Raw genomic sequence first — 23657 nt, 5'->3', positions numbered from 1 at the left:
TTTGTTTACAAAACATTGACTATTTGATAGGTCATAGTTTAGGGAAACTGAAAGCTAAACTTTTACAATGAGAACTGAAGACCATGCATTTGCATGGGAGAAAAAATTTTTTTTGGCACCAATTATATTTTGTACCCACCTTTTGAAAAACTAAAGGGGGACAGCTCGGTCTAGATCATTTCTTCCCTTTTTCTCTTGCTTCTAGACATTGGTCTAGAATCAGAAGGTTGCACACAAGAGCTGTGATTGTTCGCTCTGCAAAGAAAAAGGCCTGAGAACTTTGCTTTTTATTGATTTTATTTCTCCGAGAGTTTTCTTACAAAGTGAATTGACCTTGCACAATTAGCTTGATGTAATCTTAAGAAAATATATGAAGTATGCTTTAGAAAAAATCATGCTCTAACCAGCCATCTCATTTGGCAATCATTTTCCACAGCTCTTGCCCTTTTTGGGGTGGGGAGGTGGGGTTATTTTTACATGTGAATGATTACATCTGCGTACAAGAGATCCAAACTCGCGTTGACCTCCCTCTGCAACACCAGCTGGTGTTGGGAGACAGAGCGCTGAGGCAGCCAGGGCTTCAGTACCCCATGCTCTTTGGCCATCAGTCCTCAAGTGGCATCTCCAGAAGACCTGGCTGAGGTCTGGGCAGTCCACACACAAAAACCTAGCATTTCCTCCCACGATAACAGCATTTGTAGAACACACAGCAAAAGCTTAAATTCATCCCATGGAGGAAGAGGGATTTTCTTGTCCCCTTTTGTAGTCACAGGACACTGTAACTGGAGAACCTTCCACTCCAGGGTTCCACATCTCCAGGCCCTCACCCAGCAGCCCTCCTTATTATGTCCCCTCCCCTCCAGAATGCAGGGGACACTTTCCAGCCTCTACGTTGTTTTCAGCTCCTAGTTGTTCAGCCCAACAACTCAGCATCTGGAGAGGTTTTCAATCCAGAAATCGTGGATTTAAAAGGAGTAGCTGCTCCTTTTCTCTGGAGCACAGCCCAACAGCCCCTGCTGTATCTCTAAATTGATTTTGATTTTGAAGCAGCAGGTGCTGTCATGGGTTCATTCTTGTCCACCCAGTCAAGCCTGTGTGGACGGGCCTATATGGGGACACCGAAACCTACATCGGGCTATTTTTCTGTCTTCTCTAGTCAGTGCTCAGAAGTGTCCCCACTTAGCCAACAAATTTGGAGACAGGGATGGGTTTCTGGCTTGCAGCAGCTGAGTTGCTGTCCTTGACTCTCCTCATTCTGATTTTTCTTGGGGTTTGGGGACAACTAAGGGGCCCCAAAGCCTCAGATGTGCAGCCCACAGAGGAAGGTGGGCAAGGGCGTGTGTCTCCATCATTTCCTTCCTTTTGAAGCATTTACTTTCCGAGTCGCCAGCTGGTTCCAAAGCTCCTCTCCCACCAGGCCAGGTGGTGTCCAGACCAGGAGGAGGCCTGGCTGACATAGGAGAATGGCAGGAGGAGGAGGCATGGGTGGCAGCCAAGAGACCCTGAGAAGCAGTGTCTTCTGAAGCTGTTTCCAGATTCATCCGGCCCGGTAGGATCTCTGTCTGATTCCATGAGAGTGTGGGAGCAAAGGCCCTAGGGAAGAGGCTGCTAAGAGGCTGGACAGAACTTCCTGGAAAACCCTAAGACTCCCAGGAATGCTGGGCAGTTTCATATCCAAGAGTCAGTGAAAGATGTGGCTTTCTGCCCTGGCTGGGGAAGGAAGAGGGTGAAGGTGGGTTGGGGTGGGGGTAGTTGGGTAGGGGGCTCAGTCCTTAGTCATTTTTCCTCCATGCAGAATCTCACTCTGAACTTGGAGAGGCTGCAGAGTCCCCATCCTCAGGGTCCTGCCCACTGGGGGAGACGGGCTGACCTCCCTTCACACGCTTCCACTTCATCCTTCGGTTCTGGAACCACACTTTGACCTGGGGGAGGAAGCAAAGGAGCCTGGTCACTTCATGGCCGGTGTGACCTCCTCCCCATGTCAATGCTTAGGCTAGCCAGGGTGTAACTCCGGGGACCCCAGCTTGAAACCATCACTTACCACTCCCTACTCCCTCAAAGGCCCCAGGAACTAAGACCAAAGAGAGGACACACCAATCTGCCCGGAGGTCTGTCTTGTGTCTTGGGATAAAGCCCCAGACAGGGGAACATGTTCTAAAAGCACTCTGCATTGGCCCCACCCCCTTCACATGCCCTGCCCTGCCTGTGCCAGGTCCCCCTGCCCCCTACCTCCATTCTCCAACAGTCTGGGGGCACAGGTCATCAGCCTTATCCTTAGGCACATTTATAGAGCGCTTTTTGGTTTAGATAGATCTGGTCAGCACATTTTCTCGTCTGAGCTTGAGTATTACCTGCAGGATTATGATCCCATTTTACAGATGGAGACCCAGAGGTCCCAGGGCTAGGAAAAGTGATAGAGGCAGGATTTGAATCTAAGTCTTCTGATTCAATATCCAGCCCTCTGGCAGAGTGCTCTGTCAACTGAAGTCTGCTATCAAATATTACTGTTATTATTACTATTATTCCATATCAGAGCATGGGTGTGGGGGTGTGGGGTGGCTAAAGGTAAAGTCCAAAACAAAGGGCCAGGGAAGTGTTTCCTCAAAGTGTGCCCAGGAACCAGCTGCATATCCAGATCACCTGGAGAACGTACTAGAAATCCAGATTCTCAGGGCCACTCATTATGGTAAAATCTCTCTCCAGACCTCCGGCATCCACATTTTGAACAAGTGCCTTGGGGGATTCCAACATATACTCAAGTTCGGGAATAGTCAGACCGTAGGTCCCAACCTAGCTGCATATGAGAATCACCTAGGGGCCTTTGAAAAATTCTGAGGCCTGTATCCCATCCCAGGCCAATTAAAATCATCCCTAGGGGTGGAGCCCAGACATCAGCACTATTAAAATCTCCCCAGGGGCCGGGAGCGGTGGCTCACGCCTGTAATCCCAGCACTTTGGGAGGCCCAGGCGGGCAGATCACCTGAGGTCAGGAGTTTGAGACCATCCTGGCCAACATGGTGAAACCCCGCCTCTACTAAAAAAAAGACAAAAATTAGCTGGGCGTGGTGGCACATGCCAGTAGCCCAGCTACCCGGGAGGCTAAGGCAGGAGAATTGCTTGAACCCGGGAGGTGGAGGTTACAGTAAGATTGCGCCACTGCACTCCAGCCTGGGTGACAGAGCAAGACTCCGTCTCAAAAAACAAAAAACAAAAAAACCCAAAACTCCCCAGGCTATTCTCAGGTATGGCCACAGTTGAAAACCGCTGGACTGGCTGGAGGAAGAAAAAGGAGAAGGTCCAGGGAGGGGTGGTGGGAAAGGAGGGAAGGGAGGGAGATGAGAGAGCAAAGAAGAGGAGGGGCCACCGGGGGCGCACCTGGCGCTCAGAGAGGTCCAGGTTTACCGCGATCTCGTATCTGCGGAGCCGAGTCAGGTAGTTATGATGGGCAAACTCTGCCTCCAGCTCTCGCAGCTGCTCCTTGGTGAAGGCCGTCCTCTCCTTGCGGGCTTTGCTGCTGCCCTCCGGCTTCCCTCCGTTCTCCTGGTTGTCTGGGGAGAGAGGACCCCAAACAGGAAGACATGGGCTGAAGGAGACTCCATTCCCTTTTCTTTTGCCCTTGAGCAACTAGGCAGTCTTTCCCAGTCTCCCTTATTTTTACAGGATGCTGAGAAATAAAGCTACACTGTCCTTTTTATTCCTTCTGGTATCTTGCCCATATTAGAACTGGTAAGTTTTTTTATTTTTGGTTTCCAATCTCAGATACCCCCACCCTCTGCTCACCCCGAACTTTCTTTTATTCCCAAAGCACAAGAAGCTACTCTTGGCTGTTTAATGACCTCTACTCCCCAGCCCACCCCCCAGCATGACGTTACTGGTGGCCATAAGCTTGAGGGGTGAGATGCTCTAAAACAAAGCCTCAAACTATGGTCCGCAGATCAGCAGCATCAGCATTACCTGAGAGCTTGTTAGGAATGCAAATCCTAGCCTCATTCCAGACCTACTAAGTCAGAAACTCTGGGGATGGCGCTCAGCAATCTATTTTTACAAACCCTCCAGATGCGTCTGGTGCACAGTCAAGTCCACTGCTCTAAGACCTCACCACTCAAAGGAGTGCCTGGGTGCCAGCAGCATCAGCAGCACCAGGGAGCTGTTCAGACCTGAAAGATCTCAGGCCTGCCCCAGACCTACCTACCGAATCAGAATCTGCCCCAGAGGGCCAAGTCTGGAAAGCCATCTGGAGCCCTCTGAAGGAGGCTGCATGTTAGATTCAGTGGGGCTCAGTCATAACTGCCAACAGGGTCAGGAGACACACTCTGTGCCAGGTACTGTACCTGACATATATTAGCCTCTTATTCCTCAATAGCCCAACCAAGTGGTTCTAGTATTAGTCTCACTTTATGGGCCAGAAAACGAACACAGAGAAGTTAAGCAAATTGTCCAAGTTTATTCAGCCAGGGGGTGTCGGAGACAAGAATTAAATTCAGGCAATTTGACACACACATACTGTTCAAATGAAAAATATGTAGCGGCCAGGCACGGTGGCTCACGCCTGTAATCCCAGCACTTTGGGAGGCCAAGGGGGACGGATCACGAGGTCAGGAGTTCAAGACCAGCCTGGCCAACATGGTGAAACCCCTGTCTCTACTAAAAATACAAAAAATTAGCTGGGCGTGGTGGCACGCCCCTGTAATCCCAGCTACTTGGGAGGCTGAGGCAGGAGAATCGCTTGAACCCAGGAGGCGGAGGCTGCAGTGAGCCGAGATCAGGCCATTGCACTCCAGCCTGGGCGACAGAGCAAGACTACGTCTCGAAAAAAAAAATTGTAGGAAGGGCTTACAAACGGTAAAGTCCTGAACACATAAATAAAAGGGGCTGAATGGTTATCTCTTGAGCAGACGAGGGTGGGAGGCAGCTCTACCTTCACTTTAATGAATGGAGGTTGTGGGTGGAGAGGTGGGAAGAAGACCACACACTTACACAATTAACTCGCAATGCATGCCACGTGGCCAGGGAATGGCTGCAGGAGCCCGGGGCTCTAACATTTAAAAGTCGTTTGCTTAATTGATTATCTTTTTTTGTTGTTGTTGTTGAGGCGGAGTCTCGCTCTGTCGCCAAGGCTGGAGTGCAGTGGCGCGATCTCGGCTCACTGCAAGCTCCGCCTCCGGGGTTCACACCATTCTCCTGCCTCCGACTCCCAAGTAGCTGGGACTACAGGCGCCCGCCACCATGCCCGGCAAATTTTTTTGTATTTTTGGTAGAGACGGCGTTTCACCGTGTTAGCCAGGATGGTCTCGATCTCCTGACCTCGTGATCCGCCCGCCTTGGCCTCCCAAAGTGCTGGGATTACAGGCGTGAGCCACCGCGCCCGGCCCATTGTCCTTATTTTATAGACATGAAGACCGTGGCTCCGAGTGAGGTGCTTTACCGAAACCTGTGCCCCAACGTCCTGCTCCCTGAAAGACCCATCTCTGCCTTGCTGGCGAGGAGTGTTGGAAGGAGGGATCTTCTGTTTTCAGAGGCTGGGTCTAAGCTACCTGGGGGACTGGGCTGGGGAATTCAGACCTGCTAGTGTAAGGCAGAGAAGCCGCCTATGCAGTCGGCTAAGCAGCCGCATTGGGAGTGGGTGGCGAGGCAGGAACCCACATTAACCCGGCGATCCGCTTTGGAGCTTTGAGCCTAGCTGGTTCCCCTCCCAGCACCTCCCTCTATTGCTTTCCACTCAATCCCTTTGTATTTCAGTTTCCCCGTCCTCCGCCTCCGCGCCCCACTGCCTTGGGCTGGGCGGCTCTGGAGCAGAAGGCGCACGGTAAAGTGATTTGGGCGCCTGGCCTGGCCCACCTCGCGCTGCGCGTCCGCGGCCTCCGCTGGGGGATGGAAGGGGAGTGGGTGCCGCCGTTCCGGGAACTCGAGAAGGCGGGGGAGGGGCCTGATAGTCCCGGTGCCCGGGTCAGGGGTGTCGTGGCACCCTGGCCCGGGGGTCCGTGTCCGATCCGGGTTGGCCGCCCGCGGGGCGCGCCCGGGGAGCAGGGCAGGGGGCCGAGTTCCTGGCGCGGGCTGCCTGCCCGGCGGCCTCTGGCTCCAGGCCGGAGAAGGCAGGTCCAGACCCCTCCGGAAGCGGGAGCGTGGGCTGGAGGGAAGGACGCGCAGCCCCGGGCCGGGGTCCCCGAGGAGCCCTCCGGCCTTGGCCGCCGCCAGCGCCGCGCCCCCTCCTGGCAGCGGGCCGGGGAGGGTCGGTAACGAGCGGGTGACTGGCTTCCCGGAGCACAGCCCGGCCCACGGGCCCGGAGAGAGGCAGGAAACCCGGGCTTAGACGACAGGCGCGGTCGGGGACTGGTTTCCCAATCTCCTCCCGTCCCGAGGCTTAGTGTTTCCCAGCCCTTCCTTTCCACGGTTGCGGGGAGTGGATAGCCCAGAGGACTTGCGCAGAGGCTTGAATCCTGAATCTCCATGCTGGAGAATTTGAGGAAGTCACTTAGCCTCTCTGGGCGTCAGTCTTCTCATCAAGAAATTGAGGAAAACAATTTCACCTACCTCCTAGGGTTATTGAAAGACTGAACGAGTTAATATGTGTGTGCAAAATGCTATTAAAATCTAAAAGTGGCCAGGCATGGTGGCTCGCGCCTGTAATCTTAGCACTTTGGGAAGCTGAGGCGGGCAGATCACCTGAGGTCGGGAGTTCGCGACCAGCCTGACCAACATGGAGAAACACCGTCTCTACTAAAAATACAAACAACAACAAAAATTAGCTGGGCGTGGTGGCTCATGCCTGTAATCCCAGCTACTCGGGAGGCTGAGGCAGGAGAATCGCTTGAACCTGGGAGGCAGAGGTTGCGGTGAGCCGAGATTGCACCATTGCTCTCCAGCCTGGGCAACAAGAGCAAAACTCCGTCTCAAAAAAAAAAAAAAAAAAAAATCTAAAAGTGCTGGACAAATATATTCTCCAATTTATCAGCTCCACGAGATGCCATTGAAGGGCTGAGATAGAAACAGCTGCACTTCTTGAAGGTTTCTGTGTGTGCCCAGAGGCATCTGCGGCTTTAACCTCACCACACAGCAGCCTATGAGTGGATACTGTTCTTACCCCCTTTAGCACTCTTAACGTGGGTTTGTGTGATAATTTGATTAGTAGCTGTCTCCCCAGGGAAACACTTTTTCTCACCCTAGCATCTAGCCATAGTTGCTTCTGTACCTGGCACAACTGCCCCCTACCCCGCCCCCAACCAATTCTGCACATAATTCTCCTAGAGAGAAGAGGAAAAAGTACTCGATAAGTATTTGCTAAATAATCCTGTTATACAGAAGAGCCAGCCTCAGACAGGCCCAGGAACTTGCCCAGTGTGTCTGGCAGCTTTTAGGTTTCAGAAGCGAGATATGAACCTAGATCCATATGATTAGAGCCAAGGCTCTCCATATCTCCTGGCTGGCTGGCCCAGGTTGGGGCCTGGAGCTGGACCATGGCAGCTGGGCTTGTCACCCCTTCCAGAGGTCCTGGGGTCACCACCCTGTTTGCTACCCACATCTACCCTCCTCCAAGGCCTGCTTAGGTGTGCACAGGTGCCCCATGGTGTCCCCCCAGACAACTTCCCCCACCCCAGTTCTGCACATAGGGCAGCTGACTACTGCCAGCCAAGCTATGCCCCATCCCTGGCCACCTCTCCTCTCCTGTCTCTTATTGCCCTGATTTAGCCTTTGGGGCTCCAGTGCCGATTTCCAGCAGAGGAAACAGGAAGAAGAAGCCTGGGTTGGGAACTGACCGTCTCAGCTAACTCCCTGTGTGAACCTGGGGGCAATACCTACTAATGGTGGGTGGGATGGATATTGGCTCTGGGAGGGCGGTTGTCCCTTGTCAACTTCCCAGAGTGGGATCAACGTTCACCACTGTTGGAAATGATGAAGGGACCAGAAGTATGGGAAGCAAGCTATGAAAGTTGAAGTGGAAGTTACGCTCTCTTTGTTCTGCAACAGTATTACAAATTGCAACATATTCAGCAAAATGGAAACACTATGAGCACTTGCATGCCGTTTCTGGGAGCTGTTTGGTCACCCTGCTCATGGGCACAGTTCCTGTGCACCCTGCCACATGAAAGTAACTCATGCTGGGCCGGGTGCGGTGGTTCACGCCTGTAATCCCAGCACTTTGGGAGGCCAAGGTGGGCGAATCACAAGGTCAGGAGATCGAGACCATCCTGGCTAACACGGTGAAACCCTGTCTCTCCTGAAAATACAAAAAATTAGCCGGGCGTGGTGGCGGGTGCCTGTAGTCCCAGCTACTGGGGAGGCTGAGGCAGGAGAATGGCATGAACCTGGGAGGCGGAGCTTGCAGTGAGCCAAGATCGTGCCACTGCACTCCAGCCTGGGCAACAGAGAAAGACTGTCTCAAAAAAAAAAGAAAAAAAGAAAAAAAAGAAACTAACTCATGCTTCCCAGGATGATCTGTTCCCAGGATAGTACAACTTTGTTAGGGAGCCTTCCTCTCCCCTGTGGGCCTCAGTTTCCCCATGTGTAGAAGTATGGGATTGGATTGCATTCTATTTCTGCCAGGGAGCTGGTGACAGAGTTCCTTCCCGGCACATAAGCCTTGATGCCCTACACTCCCTACTCTCTCTTCTGTTGAGAACCCCTAGCCTTGATGAAGTCTGAGGCTCTTCCAACTTCACGTATTCTTGTCTCACTCCTAGTTCCTCCCTTCAGTCAGATCTGAGGTCTTGCTGTGTGCTCTGTCCCAAAGTCCTCCCCAGCCTTCCCACGGCTCAATGATCAGGGCTCTGCTGGGCGGTTTCTCTCTCCCTGCCTCGAGCTGTGTGGAGAGAAGTTACATATACAGAAGTGTGGGAGGACCTGTTGGTGAACCTGGGCCTTAGCACTCGTAGGTGAGTGAGGCACTGAGGAAGAGCTTTGGGACCTTGGGCAAGTCCTTTATGTTCTTGGAGCTTCAATTTCCTCATTTGCAAAGCAAGAATAGCTACACCCGCTGTGCTTATCAGGTTGAGAAGTAATAGGAGCTGGATAGCGGGCGTTAACACCTAGCACAGTGCCTGGCATGTCACTGAAGCTCTGTTCACAAGAACCATCCGAAAGAGTTCTATTGGAGATTGTATCTGAGATGACTCATGGGCAGAGTTAGAGCACTATGCTCCTTAAGGCACCACGTCTCCAGACCTGTGTGAAAGGGTTATCTTTTAAATGTCTGGCCTTTCAGCATTTTTTTTCTTTTCTTTCTTTCTTTCTTTTTTTTTTTTTGAGGCTGAGTCTCACTTTGGTCACCCAGGCTGGAGATTGGTCACTGCAATGGCGGGATCTCGGCTCACCGCAACCTCTGCCTCCTGGGTTCAAGCGATTCTCCTGCCTTAGCCTCTGGAGTAGCTGGGATTATGGGTGCCTGCCGCCACACCAGGCTAATTTTTGTATTTTTAGTAGAGATGGGGTTTCGCCACGTTGGCCAGGCTCGTCTTGAACTCCTGACCTCAGGTGATCCACCTGCCTCGGCCTCCCAAAGTGCTGAGATTACAGGCATGAGCCACTGCACCCGGCCTAGGCCACTAATGCTGCAGGCTTCAGAGTTCCGCAATTCCAGGCACAACAACTAGATGTGTCACATGGCAATTCACATCACTCCTCCTGCGCTGCTTCTCTCTTGGGTGCTGCAGCTGCCTCTTCCAGGACTGCGGAGGGAGGATGCTGGCCCTCAGTGGGCTGCCTCTGTGGTTAGGGAGGAGCTGCCCTGCCCCAGCCCCTGCATAACCCTCACTCTCCGTTGCAGCAGGGCTGTGAGGGAACAGTCAATTGCCCAGAGAAATGCAAATGCTGTGTGTGTGATTGCGGTTCCACCATGAGCTTCCATACCATCCAGGGCAAATTATTTCATATGTAGCTGCCACATTTGGCAGGCCTTCCTAAAGTGAGCAGACAGCTTTATCAGAGCTACGGGGAGGTTCAGACAGACCCATTTCTGTCTGAACATTTCTGGAGTTCTGTACTCTACAGTCCAACTCCGAGGGCACCAATTTACATAAATTCATATCCAAATCAGACAGGAGGCCAAATGCCTCACATTCAAATAGCACTGTGCAGTTGACAAGGGATTTCTTTCCTCCAAAGACAACTTCTTTTAGGCTTTCACAGATACTACAGAATTATAGAAAGTAGAGGTGGGAGGGACTTAGAAATGATCAGTGTCACCTTTTCATTTTATAGGTGAGTCTAGAGAAGGTAAGGAACTCCTATAAGGACACACGGCAAGTTAGGGGCAGAACTGGGCCTAGAACCCAGATTTTCTTGATAGGAAGCTGTTTCCACCCTACTGGGCTGTCTCCTATTGTATCCTCTTAATTATTCCATTAGGTAGGTAAGGTACACATTAGCCCGTTGAACATATGAGCAATTAAGACCCAGAGACTAAATGACTTGCCCAAGGCCCCTGGGACCAGTCTAGGGCTATAGCCTCATGTCACACTGCCCTCGGGGGAGGATGAGTATGGAGGCTGTGCCTATCTTAGGGACATTGTCTGGGTCTGGGTTCAGATCTCTCTCCCTGGGACTCCCCAGAGAGGGAAAAAGAAGGGAATATTTGGAGCATTACATCAGTAGGTGAAACCTTGGCAAATCCTCTGAAAACGGTGTCTGTGGCTTCCTGCACTGTCACAGCATAGACACTTTGATGTCCTCGTAAGCTCTCCTACTTTCAACCTCAGATGGAGGGGTCAAAACCCATCGAAATAGACAAGACTTGGATGGAGCCAGCCCAAGACTGGTTGGATGTTCACATCCAGGATCTCCCTGGCTTCCTGGGGTTGGCCTGACTTTCTCACTGAGCCCTGCCCCACCCCAGTGTCCAGGCCCTTTTCCTCTCCTGTAGGTGCCTAAAGAGACATTGGCAGGGCTCCCAGCCTCTCTGAGGAGCCCAGCAGTGGGGCCAGGGAATTCAAGGGATGTTTCATGGGAGAGAGGCAGGTTCTTCTGGAATGAAAATGCGTAACGCTGGCCAGTCGCGGCGGCTCAAACCTGTAATCCCAGCACTTTGGGAGGCCAAGGCGGGTGGATCATGAGGTCAGGAGATCGAGACCATCCTGGCTAATACGGTGAAACCCCATCTCCACTAAAAATACAAAAAATTAGCCGGGTGTGGTGGTGGGTGCCTGTAGTCCCAGCTACTCAGGAGGCTGAGGCAGGAGAATGGCATGAAGCTGGGAGGCCGAGCTTGCAGTAAGCCCAGGTCGTGCCACTGCACTCCAGCCTGGGCGACAGAGCGAGACTCCGTCTCAAAAAAAAAAACCAAAAACCAAAAAACAAACAAAAAAGTCTGGTGCTATATAGTCTTTGCTGAGAGTCCCAGGTGGGGTGGGTTGGTGAGGGGGAAGTGCAGCAGCTTTCAAGAGGGGATGGGGAGAGGCATGGGTAGTTCTGGGTTTTGTTTATGTTTATAAGTTCCATATGTCACCCTCAGCTGTCACCAAAGGAAGTGTGGGCTTGAGACCCAGGCCCACTGCTCACACTGTTCCTCTACCTCTACATGCAAGAAAAACAAGGGGGAAAAAAAAAAAAAGAAAAGGATGGGGGTGGGTCCTGGCCAAAGGCCAAGGAGCCAAATTGGGTGAGAAGCCCAAGTTATGGGCAGAGAGGGAGTTGGGGAAAAGGGCCAGCTCTGGAGGCCTGCAGGGGCTGTAAGTCCTGTCTCTCAGGCAGAAAGGATTCTCTGCCTCTGAGTTATCCCCCTTCCCAGGGCCCAAGTGCCCCGATTTATTCAAGCCAGAGAAATAGGTGAGTGGGCAGGACTCCTGAGTCCCTAGCATGGGAGAGTGGCAGAGCAGAGCTGAGGCGACCCCTGGGCTGACCTTCTTACAGCTCACGGGCTCATTTGACCTTTCCCTCTTCGATGTTGGTCAGGATCCTGCTGCCTCAGCAGAAATGGACTTTCTCCAGAGCTTCTGACTGTACCTGATCAGGGGCCTGAGCAGGCCCAGGCATGGGATTTGTGCTGGAGCCTCTGAGTTTAGATGGTGGCCAAGGCCTGAGTCCTGCTTTGGGCTCTGAGCTTTCTTTGCTTGTCAGAAGAGGAGGTCAGGAGCTCTCATCAGGAGGCCGGGGATGCCCAGAGGGATACTGGCTGAGTGTGGAGTTGCTGTCTCTCCTCCCACGCTGGCCACTCTGGACCATAAGACTTCTTCCTCACTAGGGGTTCTGGACATGGACTCGGGACAAGAGGGGCTGCTGCAGCTGTGCACCCCTCAAACCACACCCCACCCAGCACTGCCACAACCCTAGGCCAGTAGTATCGTCAGAGTCAGGCAGGCCCGGTTGACAGCAGGCGGCAAAGACTCCAGCAGAGCTCAGGACACTCTGGCCTGTTTTTGAACGTGGGAAACCTGATGCAGCCAGCCAGCATCAGGGGAGGACTTTAAAAAGAGAGGGATGCTCATATGCGGGTTTGGGAAAACTGGACCCAGGGGTTACCAAGTGTTGGCTGTGGAGTCCGCATCTCTGATATCATTTAGTCCCACAGCCACCCACCTTATGAAGTAGGTACTGTTATCCTCATTCCTCAGAGGAGACTGGGACTCAGGGAGGGTTAGGACTCACCCACGTCCACATAGCCAGGAAGTTGTGGATCAGGGACCTGAACCAGGGCTACCTGGTTAATGCACTTGACCTTAGTCTCTGACCACCCTTCCTCCTATTACTGTACCGTGGCCCAGCAAGGGGGTGAGCATGGGCATGAGGTCACTTATATGGGACTTGGCATCACTCTGGTGACCCAGGTGACACTTACTGGGTTTGTCCATTTATTTCATTCTCATCTCTACTATTGCCTTTTTTTTTTTTTTTTTTTTTGAGACAGAGTCTCGCTCTGTCGTCCAGGCTGGAGTGCAGTGGCGTGATCTCGGCTCACCGCAAGCTCCGCCTCCCAGGTTCACGCCATTTTCCTGCCTCAGCCTCCCGAGTAGCTGGGACTACAGGCGCCCGCCACCACGCCTGGCTAATTTTTTTTTGTATTTTTAGTAGAGATGGGGTTTCACTGTGGTCTTGATCTCCTGACCTCGTGATCTGCCTGCCTCGGCCTCCCAAAGTGCTGGGATTACAAGCGTGAGCCACCGCGCCTGGCCTAATTTTTTTATATTTTTAGTAGAGACGGCGTTTCACCATGTTAGCAAGGATGGTCTCGATCTCCCGACCTCGTGATCCGCCAGCCTCAGCCTCCCAAAGTGCTGGGATTACAGGTGTGAGCCACTGTGCCCAGCCTACCATTGCCTTTTTTTTTTTTTTTTTTTGAGACGGAATCTCACTCTGTCTCCCCAGCTGGAGTGCAGTGACACAATCTTAGCTCACAGCAACCTCTACCTCCCTGGTTCAAGTGATTTTCCTGCCTCAGCCTCCTGAGTAGCTGGGACTACAGGCGTGAGCCACCATGCCCAGCTAATTTTTGTATTTTTAGTAGAGACAGGGTTTCATCATGTTGGTCAGGCTGGTCTCAAACTCCTGACCTCAAGTGATCCACCCACCTCAGCCTCCCAAATAGCTGGGATTACAGGCGTGAGCCACCGCACCCAGCCCCATGCCTCTTTTCTCCTTTCCTCTGTCAAACAGCCCCCTTCTTTAGAGATTCACTCCTAAAACTGCCTCCACTTTTTTTTTTTTTTTTGAGACAGAGTCTGGCTCTGTCGCCCAGGCTGGAGTGCAATGGTGTGATCCCAGCTCACTGCAACCTCCACCTCCCAGGTTCAAGCGATTCTCCTGCCTCAGCCTCCTGAGTAGCTGGGACTACAGGCACGTGCCACCACGCCCAGCTAATTTTTGTATTTTTAGTAGAAACGGGGTTTCACCATTTTGGCCAGGATGGTTTTGATCTCTGGAGCTCATGATGCGCCCACCTCGGCCTCCCAAAGTGCTGGGATTGGGATTACAGGCGTGAGCCACCGCACCCGGCCAACTGCCTCCACTTTTTATGTCTGTACTTGTTGGTGTAAGATAGGAATTCAGGGATCTGCTTGTGGCTAGAAACAACTTCCTGTCTCAGTGGAAAAGCTCCACCAGCCGACAGGACCCTGAGCCAGGAAAGCTCTACGGTCCGTCACACATCTGCGGTGCTGCTTTCACTAAAGGGGTTTCCAACTGAAGGGTCTGTGCCACAGCTTGAACCTTGTCCCTTGTTCCTGTCCCTGTACAGTCCCTGTAAGGGCAGAATTGTGCTTCCCTCCCCAATTCCTATGTTGAAGCCCTAACCCCAGTACCTTAGAGTGTGTCTGTATTTGGACATAGGGTCTTTAAAGAGGGGATTAAGTTAAAATGAGGCTGTTAGGGTGGGTCCCAATCCAAACTGCCTGATGTGTTTATAAGAAGGGGAGATTAGGGGCTCACGCCTGTAATCCCAGCACTTTGGGAGGCCAAGGCGGGTGGATCACCTGAGGTCAGGAGTTCGAGAGCAGCCTGGCCAACATGGTAAAACCCCTCTCTACTAAAAATACAAAATTAGCCAGGCGTGGCGGCACACGCCTGTAATCCCAGCTACTTGGGAGGCTGAGGCAAGAGAATCGCTTGAACCTGGGAGACAGAGATTGCAGTGAGCTGTGATCACGCCATTGTGCTCTAGCTGGAGCAACAGCAAGACTCCATTTCAAAAAAAAAGAAAAAGGAAAAATTAAAAATATGGCCAGGTGTAGTGGTTCACACCTGTAATCCTAGCACTTTGGGAGGCTGAGGCAGGAGGATTGTTTGAGGCCAAGAGTTCAAGATCAATCTGGCCAACATAGCAAGACCCCTGTCTCTATTTTTTATTCTAATAAGAAATAATTTTTTGAAAAATTAAAAATATAATTACTACATGATGTAGCAATTTCCCTTCTAGGTATACACTCAAAAGAATTGAAAATACACTCTCCAGCCAGGCGCAGTGACTCACACCTGTAATCCCAACACTTTGGGAGGCTGAGGCCAGCGGATCGCGAGGTCAGGAGATTGAGACCATCCTGGCTAACACGGTGAAACCCCATCTCTACTAAAAATACAAAAAATTAGCCGGATGTGGTGGTGGGTGCCTGTATTCCCAGCTACTCAGGAGGCTGAGGCAGGAGAATGGCGTGAACCCCGGGGGGCGGAGCCTGCAGTGAGCCAAGATCGCGCCACTGCACTCCAGCCTGGGCAACAGCAAGACTCTGTCTCAAAAAAAAAAAAAAAAAGATTAAAAGTTCTAGAAATCGATTGCACAACTACTGTACTGTATCACTTAAAAACTGTTAAGATGGTAACTTTTATGTTATGTGTATTTGACCACATTTTTAAAAAAGGAGATTTCAAATATAAGATGTCCCAGGTAAGAAACCTCAGAAGAGTTCCTATGAAACAACTGCAAGCTAAAGTGAGAAAATCAACACAGATTCTAGCAGATACTAGACTTTGAAATTTCTTTTTTTTTTTTTTTTTTGAGACGGAGTCTCGCTCTGTCGCCCAGGTTGGAGTGCAGTGGCGCAATCTCGGCTCACTGCAAGCTCCGCCTCCCAGGTTCACGCCATTCTCCTGCCTCAGCCTCTCCGAGTAGCTGGGACTACAGGCGCCCGCCACCACGCCCGGCTAATTTTTTTTTTTTGTATTTTTAGTAGAGACGGGGTTTCACCGTGGTCTCGATCTCCTGACCTCGTGATCCGCCCGCCTCGGCCTCCCAAAGTGCTGGGATTACAAGCGTGAGCCACCACGCCCGGCCAAAATTTCTTAACTGTAGCTTTCTTTGATACTATGTTATATACAAATGTAACTATAAATTTTTGAAAAAGAAGGACAAAAATATTCTTGGAAGGGGTTGTTTTTGAGCTGGGTGGTTTTTAAGTAGGACTTCAACAGGCAGAAGTTTGGGGAAGGGGAGGGCGCTCTAGGCAAGGAGAAACCACCAGAGCACAGTCAGAGAGGGGGAAGAAAATGCAGAATGTGTTTGCAAGGTCAGTCCTCTGGTGTGGCTTCGTGGCAGGGGTAGTGGAGGGGACCTGGGGTGGGAGGTGGCCTGTAAAGGGGCATCAGGAGGGAAAAGAGGAGAGAGAGGCCTATTTGTGGAGTTTTATACCTTAGGCAAATTTGTGGTTGGGCGGGGGCAGGCAGAGAGCAGGTCTTGCAAAGAGAAATTGGGGCAGGACAGCTCTGGGAACACACGTGTTGGAGCTGAAGAAGGATGAGACAAATCACGTCTGATTAAAGGCATGTCTCAGCAGAGTGAGGATGTGAGAGCAGGAGGGAGCAGTGCTGAGTTCTAGCACCACGGCTTTCCCAGGCGGGCGATCGGATTCACCTGTAGCCACTCTAATCACACGCAACCTTACTTTGAACCCCATCAGGAAACCACCGCAAAATCCCTCATTCCCATAAATTAAAGACAACCACAGTAGCAAGGACAGTTTGGGAGAAAACAACAGTGGCCTCACAGCTGTCCCTGCCAGCAGGGGTCTTTAATCCCCATTGGCTTGGGGCTGGGAGTGGTTTGGGTAAGATAACACCATGCTGGTCTCCAAGGTGGGGAAGTGCCAAAGGCCAGGAACCCTGCTTTCTTTCTTTCCCTCCCTTTTCTTTCTTTCTTTTCTCTTTCTTTTTCTTTCTTTCTTTCTTTCTTTCTTTCTTTCTTTCTTTCTTTCTTTCTTTCTTTCTTTCTTTCTTTCTTCTTTCTTTCTCTTTTCTTTCTTTCTTTCTCTTTTCTTTCTTTCTCTCTCTTTCTTTTTCTTTCTTTCTTTTCTTTCTCTTTCTTTCCTTCCTTCCTTTTCTTTCTTTCCTTCTTTCTTTCTCTTTCTTTCTCCTTCCTTCCTTCCTCTTTCTTTCCTTTCCTTCCTTCCTTCCTTCCTCTTTCTTTCTCTCTCTTTCCTTCCTTCCTTCTTTTTCTTTCTTTCCTTCTTTCTTTCTCTTTCTTCTTCCTTCCTTCTTTCCTCTTTCTTTCTTTCCTTCCTTCCTTCCTTTCTCTTTCTTTCTTTCTTTCTCTTTCTCTTTCTCTCTTTTTTTGATGGAGTCCCGCTCTGTCACCCAGGCTGAATGAAGTGCAGTGGCATGATCTCTGCTCACTGCAGCCTCCACCTCCCACGTTCAAGCTATTCTCCTGCCTCAGCCTCCCACGTAGCTGGGATTACAGGTACCTGCCACCACACCTGGCTAATTTTTTTTTTTTTTTTTTTTTTTTTTTTTTAGTAGAGGTGGGGTTTCACCATATTGGCCAGGCCGGTCTTGAACTCCTGGCCTCAGATGATCCACCCGGCTCAGCCTCCCAAAGTGCTGATTATAGGCCTGAGCCACCGTGCCTGGCCAACCCTTGCTTTCTTGATCATTTCTTTGAGTAGATCAGCTCCAGATTCCACTGGGAGTGAACGAGGAGCAGTTGAAGGAGATGGCAGAGGAGGAAGGGAGAGCAGAGACCATTCCTCTTGCAACAAACTTTCCATTTCTGGAGGCTTCTCAGCCACTCAATATAGGGTGCATTTGCCAGGCCCAACTCACCCCATAACCTCTCCAGCAGGTCTCTTAGCTCCATGCTCCTGATGACAACTGGACCAAAATGATTGCCAGAAGTTCCCTAGACTCAGGAATTTCTGAGACAGCATAATTGAAATATTCAATTCCACCATCCCCATAAATATAGAAATATTTGTCAGACCTTATATTCTGAAGGCTGGTTCAGGAAATATGGGCCTAATACCATTCACAGCTGCTATTGATTGAACTCTTACTATGTGCCAGGCACAGAGTTAATCTCATGGATCACTGCATCTAACCTTCACAGAGAGACTCTATGGAAGGTGCTACTGCTATATTCCCATTTTACAGCTAGGGAAACAAAGGCTGGAAGAAGTTAAGAATTTTTCCAAAGTCATGCAGCCAAAAGTTGCCGTGCTGACACTGCAGCCTGTCTGGCTGGCTGGGAAGAACTATGGAAAACACGTTTCTGATCAATGCTGATTAACCTTCCAGGGACCAGTCAGCCTGGACTTGGGGAGCCCCAAATGCAAGGGCATGCCCAACCCCTCTGTAGTCAAGATCAATATTATTTTAAGGCAGGCCGGGCACGGTGGCTCATGCCAGCACTTTGGGAGGCTGAGGTGGGCTGATCACGAAGTCAGGAGTTTGAGACCATCCTGACCAACATGGTGAAACCCCAACTCTACTAAAAATACAAAAATTAGCCGGGAGAGGTGACATGCACCTATAATCCCAGCTACTCAGGAGGCTGAGGCAGGAGAATTGCTTGAACCCAAGAGGCAGAGGTTGCAGTGAACTGAGACTGTGCCACTGCACTCCAGCATGGGCATTAGAGTGAGACTCCATCTCAAAAAAAAAAAAAAAAAAAAAGAATATTTTAAGGCAATATTTGTAAAAATCAAAAATAATGCAAAAAATTGATAATGAACAAAATATCACAATTTTAGAGACAGGATCCAATTACAGACTCAGGATTGGCAGGGTTGGGTGCGGGGCTCTCTGTGGCTTTGCCTTTTCTGAGCTGAATTCCAGATTCCTGGAGTAGGTCGTGAGCCTTGCGTCGCTTTCCCCCTTCTTTGGGCTCTTACAAAGCTGATCTTTCTTGCCTCCTTCCTCCCCTTCAATTAAATTCCAAAGGAGGACGCAAGCATCTGGGCAATAAAGATTTCCATGCTGAACAGCGAGTTTGTCTGGAATCACAGGGGGATGAGTGACAGCTCGCTGGGCCCTGCCTCATCTGCTGCTGGTGCTCCTGAGGGGACCCTTGGGGAAGCCCAGGGCCCCTGCGGATGGGAACCTCCCTCCACCAAAGTCTGACTCTGAAGCATGCAGGCCGTTCAGCAGAGGGTGTCCCTGTACTCCTGGGTGGCCAGCTGCTTAGCGTGAATGTTCTCTCTGCATTGCAGGGCCATCGGCCACTCGCCAAAAAGAGAGCTGGTGCATTTGGGTTTTGCTGAGACTCGGAATGCTGGAAGATTCTGCCTGAGCCCAGCAGGCTCTTGGCTTTGCTATCCCTTCCCAATGCCCTTGGCTCTCAGTTCCCTGGAAAGTGGCAGAGAGGAAGGAGCCACAGTGCTGGGTGCCGCCACCAAGGGGAAAGCTCTTCAACCCGGTTCAGAGCCAAGTCGCTGAGAGTTGCTTCTCATCCTTAGCACATTTCCTACCAGGGGTAGGATGAGTTAATTTTCGGGATGGGGATCTAACTGGCTGGTGGTTTAAAGGGCCCTTCTATTTAGCAGCCGTGAGGGCTGCTAGGGTTCCTATCACCCATTGAAGAAGAGGCTTCTTCAAGCAGAGACCAAACATCATTTCAAAATGAGGATTGCATTTGAAATCTACTGAAGGGGGTGATACCGGGGGCCTGAAGCCTGGGATTTGAGCTCATTTCTAGGGTGACCAATTCTCTTGTTTGCCTGGGACTGTGGGGTTTCCCACAACAGGATTTTCAGTGCTAAAACTGGAAAAGTCCTGGGCAAATGGAGACAAGCTGCTCACTCTAGTTTGACCCCATTCTTTCTGTGTTCTCACCAACTTTCAGTCTTTCATTTTGCAGATGGAGAGAATCAAGGTATTAATAAAATCTGCTGTCCCCATCTCCCAAACCCCTGGGACTCAAAAGAGCTGACGTCGGTATCCCATGGCACCTTAAGCCTCCCCATCAGGGCACATCCCACTGCTGACACACCTCTGCAGGCCTCTTCTTCCTCTCAGTTTGAGCTTTTTTGGGTGAGACCCCTTTATTCATCTCAGAGCATTCCTGGGCTTGGCTAAGGGCAGAAACTCGGGAAAGTTGTCCTTATAAAGCAAAGTACAAAGCATTCCCACCTGTTGGTTGGTGCCCTTCTTTTCTGTCCTGTCCCGGTTAGCCCCATGGGAAGGTCATCTACAGGCTCTGACAGACAGGTGTGCCCCTGAGGGCGGCTGTCAGGAGGAAAACAGGGCAGCACGGGCAGGAGGCTTGGTCACTGCTTTGTTCTGAACGAGGCCAGGACAAGAAACCAGACAAAAGGTGGACAGGCAGAGTGAGCAACCAGGGAGGCCTGGTGGGGAGGTGAGGAAGCAGCAGGTCCCCATCCTGGGGAAGAGAAGGGCTTTAGCTGGAATCTTTTTTTTTTTTTTTTGAGACGGAGTCTCGCTCTGTCACCCAGGTTGGAGTGCAGTGGCGCGATCTCGGCTCACTGCAAGCTCCGCCTCCCGGGTTCACGCCATTCTCCTGCCTCAGCCTTCCGAGTAGCTGGGACTACAGGCGCCCGCCACCGCGCCCGGCTAATTTTTGTATTTTTTAGTAGAGACGGGGTTTCACCATGTTAGCCAGGATGGTCTCGATCTCCTGACCTCGTGATCCACCCGCCTCGGCCTCCCAAAGTGCTGGGATTACAGGCGTGAGCCACGGCGCCTGGCCAAGCTGGAATCTTAACAAATAGGCCAACCTCATCCTCCAGCCTCTGGGACTCCAGCACGGACTCCCTTGGCTGCCTGCCTCCCTGACTCTCTCGGAGGCTGCCCATCCCTCGCAGCTCCTTGCGGGGCTGCCTTCCCAGGGGGTCAGCCAGATCTCAGCATGCTGAGTTGTCTGTCCCCTTGGCCTGGACATGGCCCAGCTCCGCAGGGTGATACCTGGTGGGCAGTCTGCCCCAAACCTCAGCCCTCCATCTCCCCCTCACCCCTTGATTCTCCCATCCCAGCCGCAGGCCTGCTTCTCTGCCTCTAGGCTCCTGGACACATAGGGTCTTGGCTTTGGGTGGCCACCCAGCGTCCCAGCTTCAGTCTTAGCTCTCAGAGCCTTAACCTCAGCTGACTTCCCTGGTAAGCGAGCCCTGTGGCTCTAGGACCACTTGGGGCTGGCCAAAGCATGGTGGGGAGGAGCATGACTCAATGGCAGCCTGATTCAGGAAAGCCCCTCACCAGCCCTCGCCAGTCTGCACCCAGAGGATCCATTTCACGTGTCCTCCAAATCCTGGCTGATCCTGTTTCATTCTCTTGCTGGGACACCCTTCCTGGGGCCCAGGAGTGCTGGGACACAGACATGGTCCCCATCACCAAAGAATCCTAGAACTCTCAGTGGAAGAAACCCCAAAGGTAACTGGTCCAGTCTCCTGCATTTGGATAGGCTAGACAGATATTCATGCTCAGAGCACCTAGGCACAGAGAGGGTGAGTAACTTCCCCAAGGTCACACAGTAAAGGAATGATCAGCTGCTCCTGAGCCACCTACCTGAACTCTCCTTTCTCCGCCTGGATGATTTCTTCTCTGTCTCATTGGCAGTGCTCCCAAGCACCCCGTAGTCCTCGCCTGGGCCTCCTGTGGTGTCCACCAGGCCCAGGCTGCTGGTCCCCGTTTCCTTGGAACCCCCTGCCGGGCCTGAGTTGGGCCTGCGCCGGGCCTCTGAGACAGGGAAGTGCCAGTTGGGGGACTGTGGGAAAGCGGGGTGCTGCTCAGTGAAGATGGGCTCCTCCTGGGGCAGGCTGTGTGGGGTGGCTGCCAGGCAGGAGGCTGAGAAGTCAGGGTACGCTGCCGTCGCTGTCGCCGGGAAGTCTGGTTTCTGGTGGAAGGAGAACGGGGTGGGCGGGTAGTGGGGTAGCCCTGAGGCCCCATTGCCTTCCGAGTGGGGGTTTCGAAGGCAGCCCCAGACAGGGGCTGGGGGCTGGAGGCTCCTCATGCAGCTGCTGGCCGCGGGATCCATCTGCTGTCCGCTGCACACCTCAGTCCTTTCAAAGATTTGATTCTTTATACTTTTTATGTTCAAATTTTTAAAAATGCAAGAGAAAAAAATTAAATAGGAGGGAAAAATGTTCAACAGAAAATTTACCCCAGGCACCAAAAAAAAAAAAAAAAAAACCCAAAACTAAAGTCTCTCCTTAAACTACACACACATGTGGCCAGCTACTCCTATGTGTGTGCACACACCTATGTCGGGCTTGCTCCTGCCCCTCCAATGCACCAGCCTACCTACTGGGATCCCCTGTATGTGTATTTGTCGCCAGTGACACTAAACATTTTCACTGTCCCAACCCAGACGCACCAGCTGACGAGGAGCTCGTCCTGGAGCCCACAGCAAATGCCTGCAGAGGGCTGGACCAGGGCTGCTGGGACACACTTTTAAATCCTGCGGTGAGGAGAGAGTGACAAATTTCTGAAGTGAAATGTGAGAGAGGAGAGGGAGGGGTTAACACACACACACAAGATCCCCTCCAACCAAAACCCTAGCAGGCAACTATTAATCATCAGAAACCTTATATGCACATCTAATGGGATTTGCAGATGGAGACTTTTAAAGAAACATTGTCTGTATTTTTTTTCTAAGGAAAGAGAGCAGCACACACACACACACACATACACACACACCGTCTTTAATGTGCCTCCTGTAACACTATGAAGCTATTTTTATTGCACTGTTAACAAAATTCCCCAAGTCTTGGATTTAGAAAAAGCCTTAAGTCAGATCCAGAATCCATCAAATTCCAAATTCCAGGGAGTGAAGTGAGGAATAAGAGCAAGAGACAAGCTTGGTGATTGCATTTGATTTAAAGGCCCTTCTACTGCTGCCTGGGAAAAAGGAAGGTGGATTAAAAGAAATCTTTTTAGCAAGTCTCAGCGGCCTAGTATAAAGAAAGGCACACTCTAGAAAAAAAGAATTTCTCTCTGCCCAGAGTGACATTCTCACTTTCTCAGTAACTTAAAAAAACAATCAGATTCTTCCTTCCGCTCTTTAACCTCCAACTTACATGCCAATTAGCCACACTCTTCTCTAGAGAGGTTTCAAGTCATTTTTCTTCACAGCAATGGCAAGGCTCTTAAATTAAGGTCCTTGAAGTTTCTTCGGGTCTCCTCCCACCTGCTCCCTGCCCCCTTCACCTCCACCCACCTGCTTCCCTTTCTCATCCCCCAGAGGCGGAGGCTTCCGAGGAATTTGGGGTAGGGAAATAGGAATCAGGGGCTCCTCATTCCCCAAAGGAGTCTCTTTGGCAAGCAGGCACGTGGGTCTCCGGGCTGGTGCACATCACAGGGCAGCCAGCCCAAGTGCCATCTTGATGCCCAATCAGTCTTCCTCATGGCTGGGCCCTGCTGGTCTCTCAGAGGGTTAATGCAATTTCTTGGAGGACGACATTCCTAACACACAGGGGCCAGAACTCCTTCCCTACTGGTTATTGCCATGGCCCAGAGCAGCAGGATGGGGGCAGAAACAGGCACGGACCTTAACAGCAGCGTCTCTGCTGGCTGCTTCCAAAGACGGTGAGGGTTCCCTGAGGAGGGGCCCCTCGGTCTTTGCTCTGCAGCCTGGAGGTGGGGCCCTTGGGGGTGGGTGCAGGAGATGCTCCTAGGAAGAGCGGAAGGGCACCCAGGGATGTGGAATGAAGCCACGACTTGGCCTTTAATCCAGAAACTCCAGTCAGATACACATCCTGGGAGCAGGAACAGCTGTAAAAGATGGAGAGGGGTGCACATATGAAAAGATGTGCCCTCTTCTGGAACAAGCGGTCAGAGTGTTGTAGACCAGTAGAGTGGATGGGGTCATAGCTGCCAACCAGACTCATCTCTCTGCTTTGCCCAGGGCTTAGCTGTGGCATACACAATTCTCTGAGCCTCACAACTTTCCTAGGATGGGTAAGTAAGAATTATGTCTCCATTTTGCAGATGACAAAACTGAGGCTTAGATGGATGACTGGGCTGCCCAGACTCACACAGCTAAGAAATGGTGGAATCAGCACTTGGCCTCAGGTGTC

The 23657-nt window shown here is 51.4% G+C and overlaps 1 protein-coding gene across 2 annotated transcripts; it reads right to left on the bottom strand.

Annotated features, from left to right (window-relative positions):
• Window positions 1-279: 279 nt before the first annotated feature.
• MEOX1 (mesenchyme homeobox 1) lies at window positions 280-22007 on the bottom strand. 2 transcript variants are annotated; one of them, XM_030799888.1, is made up of 3 exons: window positions 21148-22007; window positions 3376-3548; window positions 283-1922 (listed from the first exon to the last, which is right to left on the bottom strand). In XM_030799888.1, the coding sequence occupies exons 1-3, from the start codon at window positions 21614-21616 to the stop codon at window positions 1800-1802; spliced, it is 765 nt and encodes a 254-aa protein (XP_030655748.1). In that variant the 5' UTR covers window positions 21617-22007; the 3' UTR covers window positions 283-1799. The 2 variants fall into 2 exon arrangements, with proteins under 2 accessions (XP_030655749.1, XP_030655748.1); XM_030799889.1 differs by lacking the exon at window positions 3376-3548 and having other exon boundaries at window positions 280-1922; window positions 21148-21639.
• Window positions 22008-23657: the final 1650 nt, after the last annotated feature.

The sequence above is a fragment of the Nomascus leucogenys genome, chromosome 19 (genome assembly GCF_006542625.1).
Source record: "Nomascus leucogenys isolate Asia chromosome 19, Asia_NLE_v1, whole genome shotgun sequence".
In the NCBI taxonomy this organism is placed as follows: Eukaryota; Metazoa; Chordata; class Mammalia; order Primates; family Hylobatidae; genus Nomascus; species Nomascus leucogenys.
The sequence above is the reverse complement of the archived record's forward strand: the minus strand, read 5'-3'. Positions and strand labels throughout refer to the sequence as shown.

Bases quoted from the DNA above. Each gene is read 5' to 3' on its own strand.
- MEOX1 (XM_030799888.1), bottom strand. From the start codon at position 21,616: ATGGATCCCGCGGCCAGCAGCTGCATGAGGAGCCTCCAGCCCCCAGCC. The intron at 3,549-21,147 runs GTAGGTGGCTCA...CTCTCTCCCCAG, and splicing joins GCGGAGAAAGGAGAGTTCAG to ACAACCAGGAGAACGGAGGG. The intron at 1,923-3,375 runs GTGCGCCCCCGG...TTCCTCCCCCAG, and splicing joins TGGACCTCTCTGAGCGCCAG to GTCAAAGTGTGGTTCCAGAA.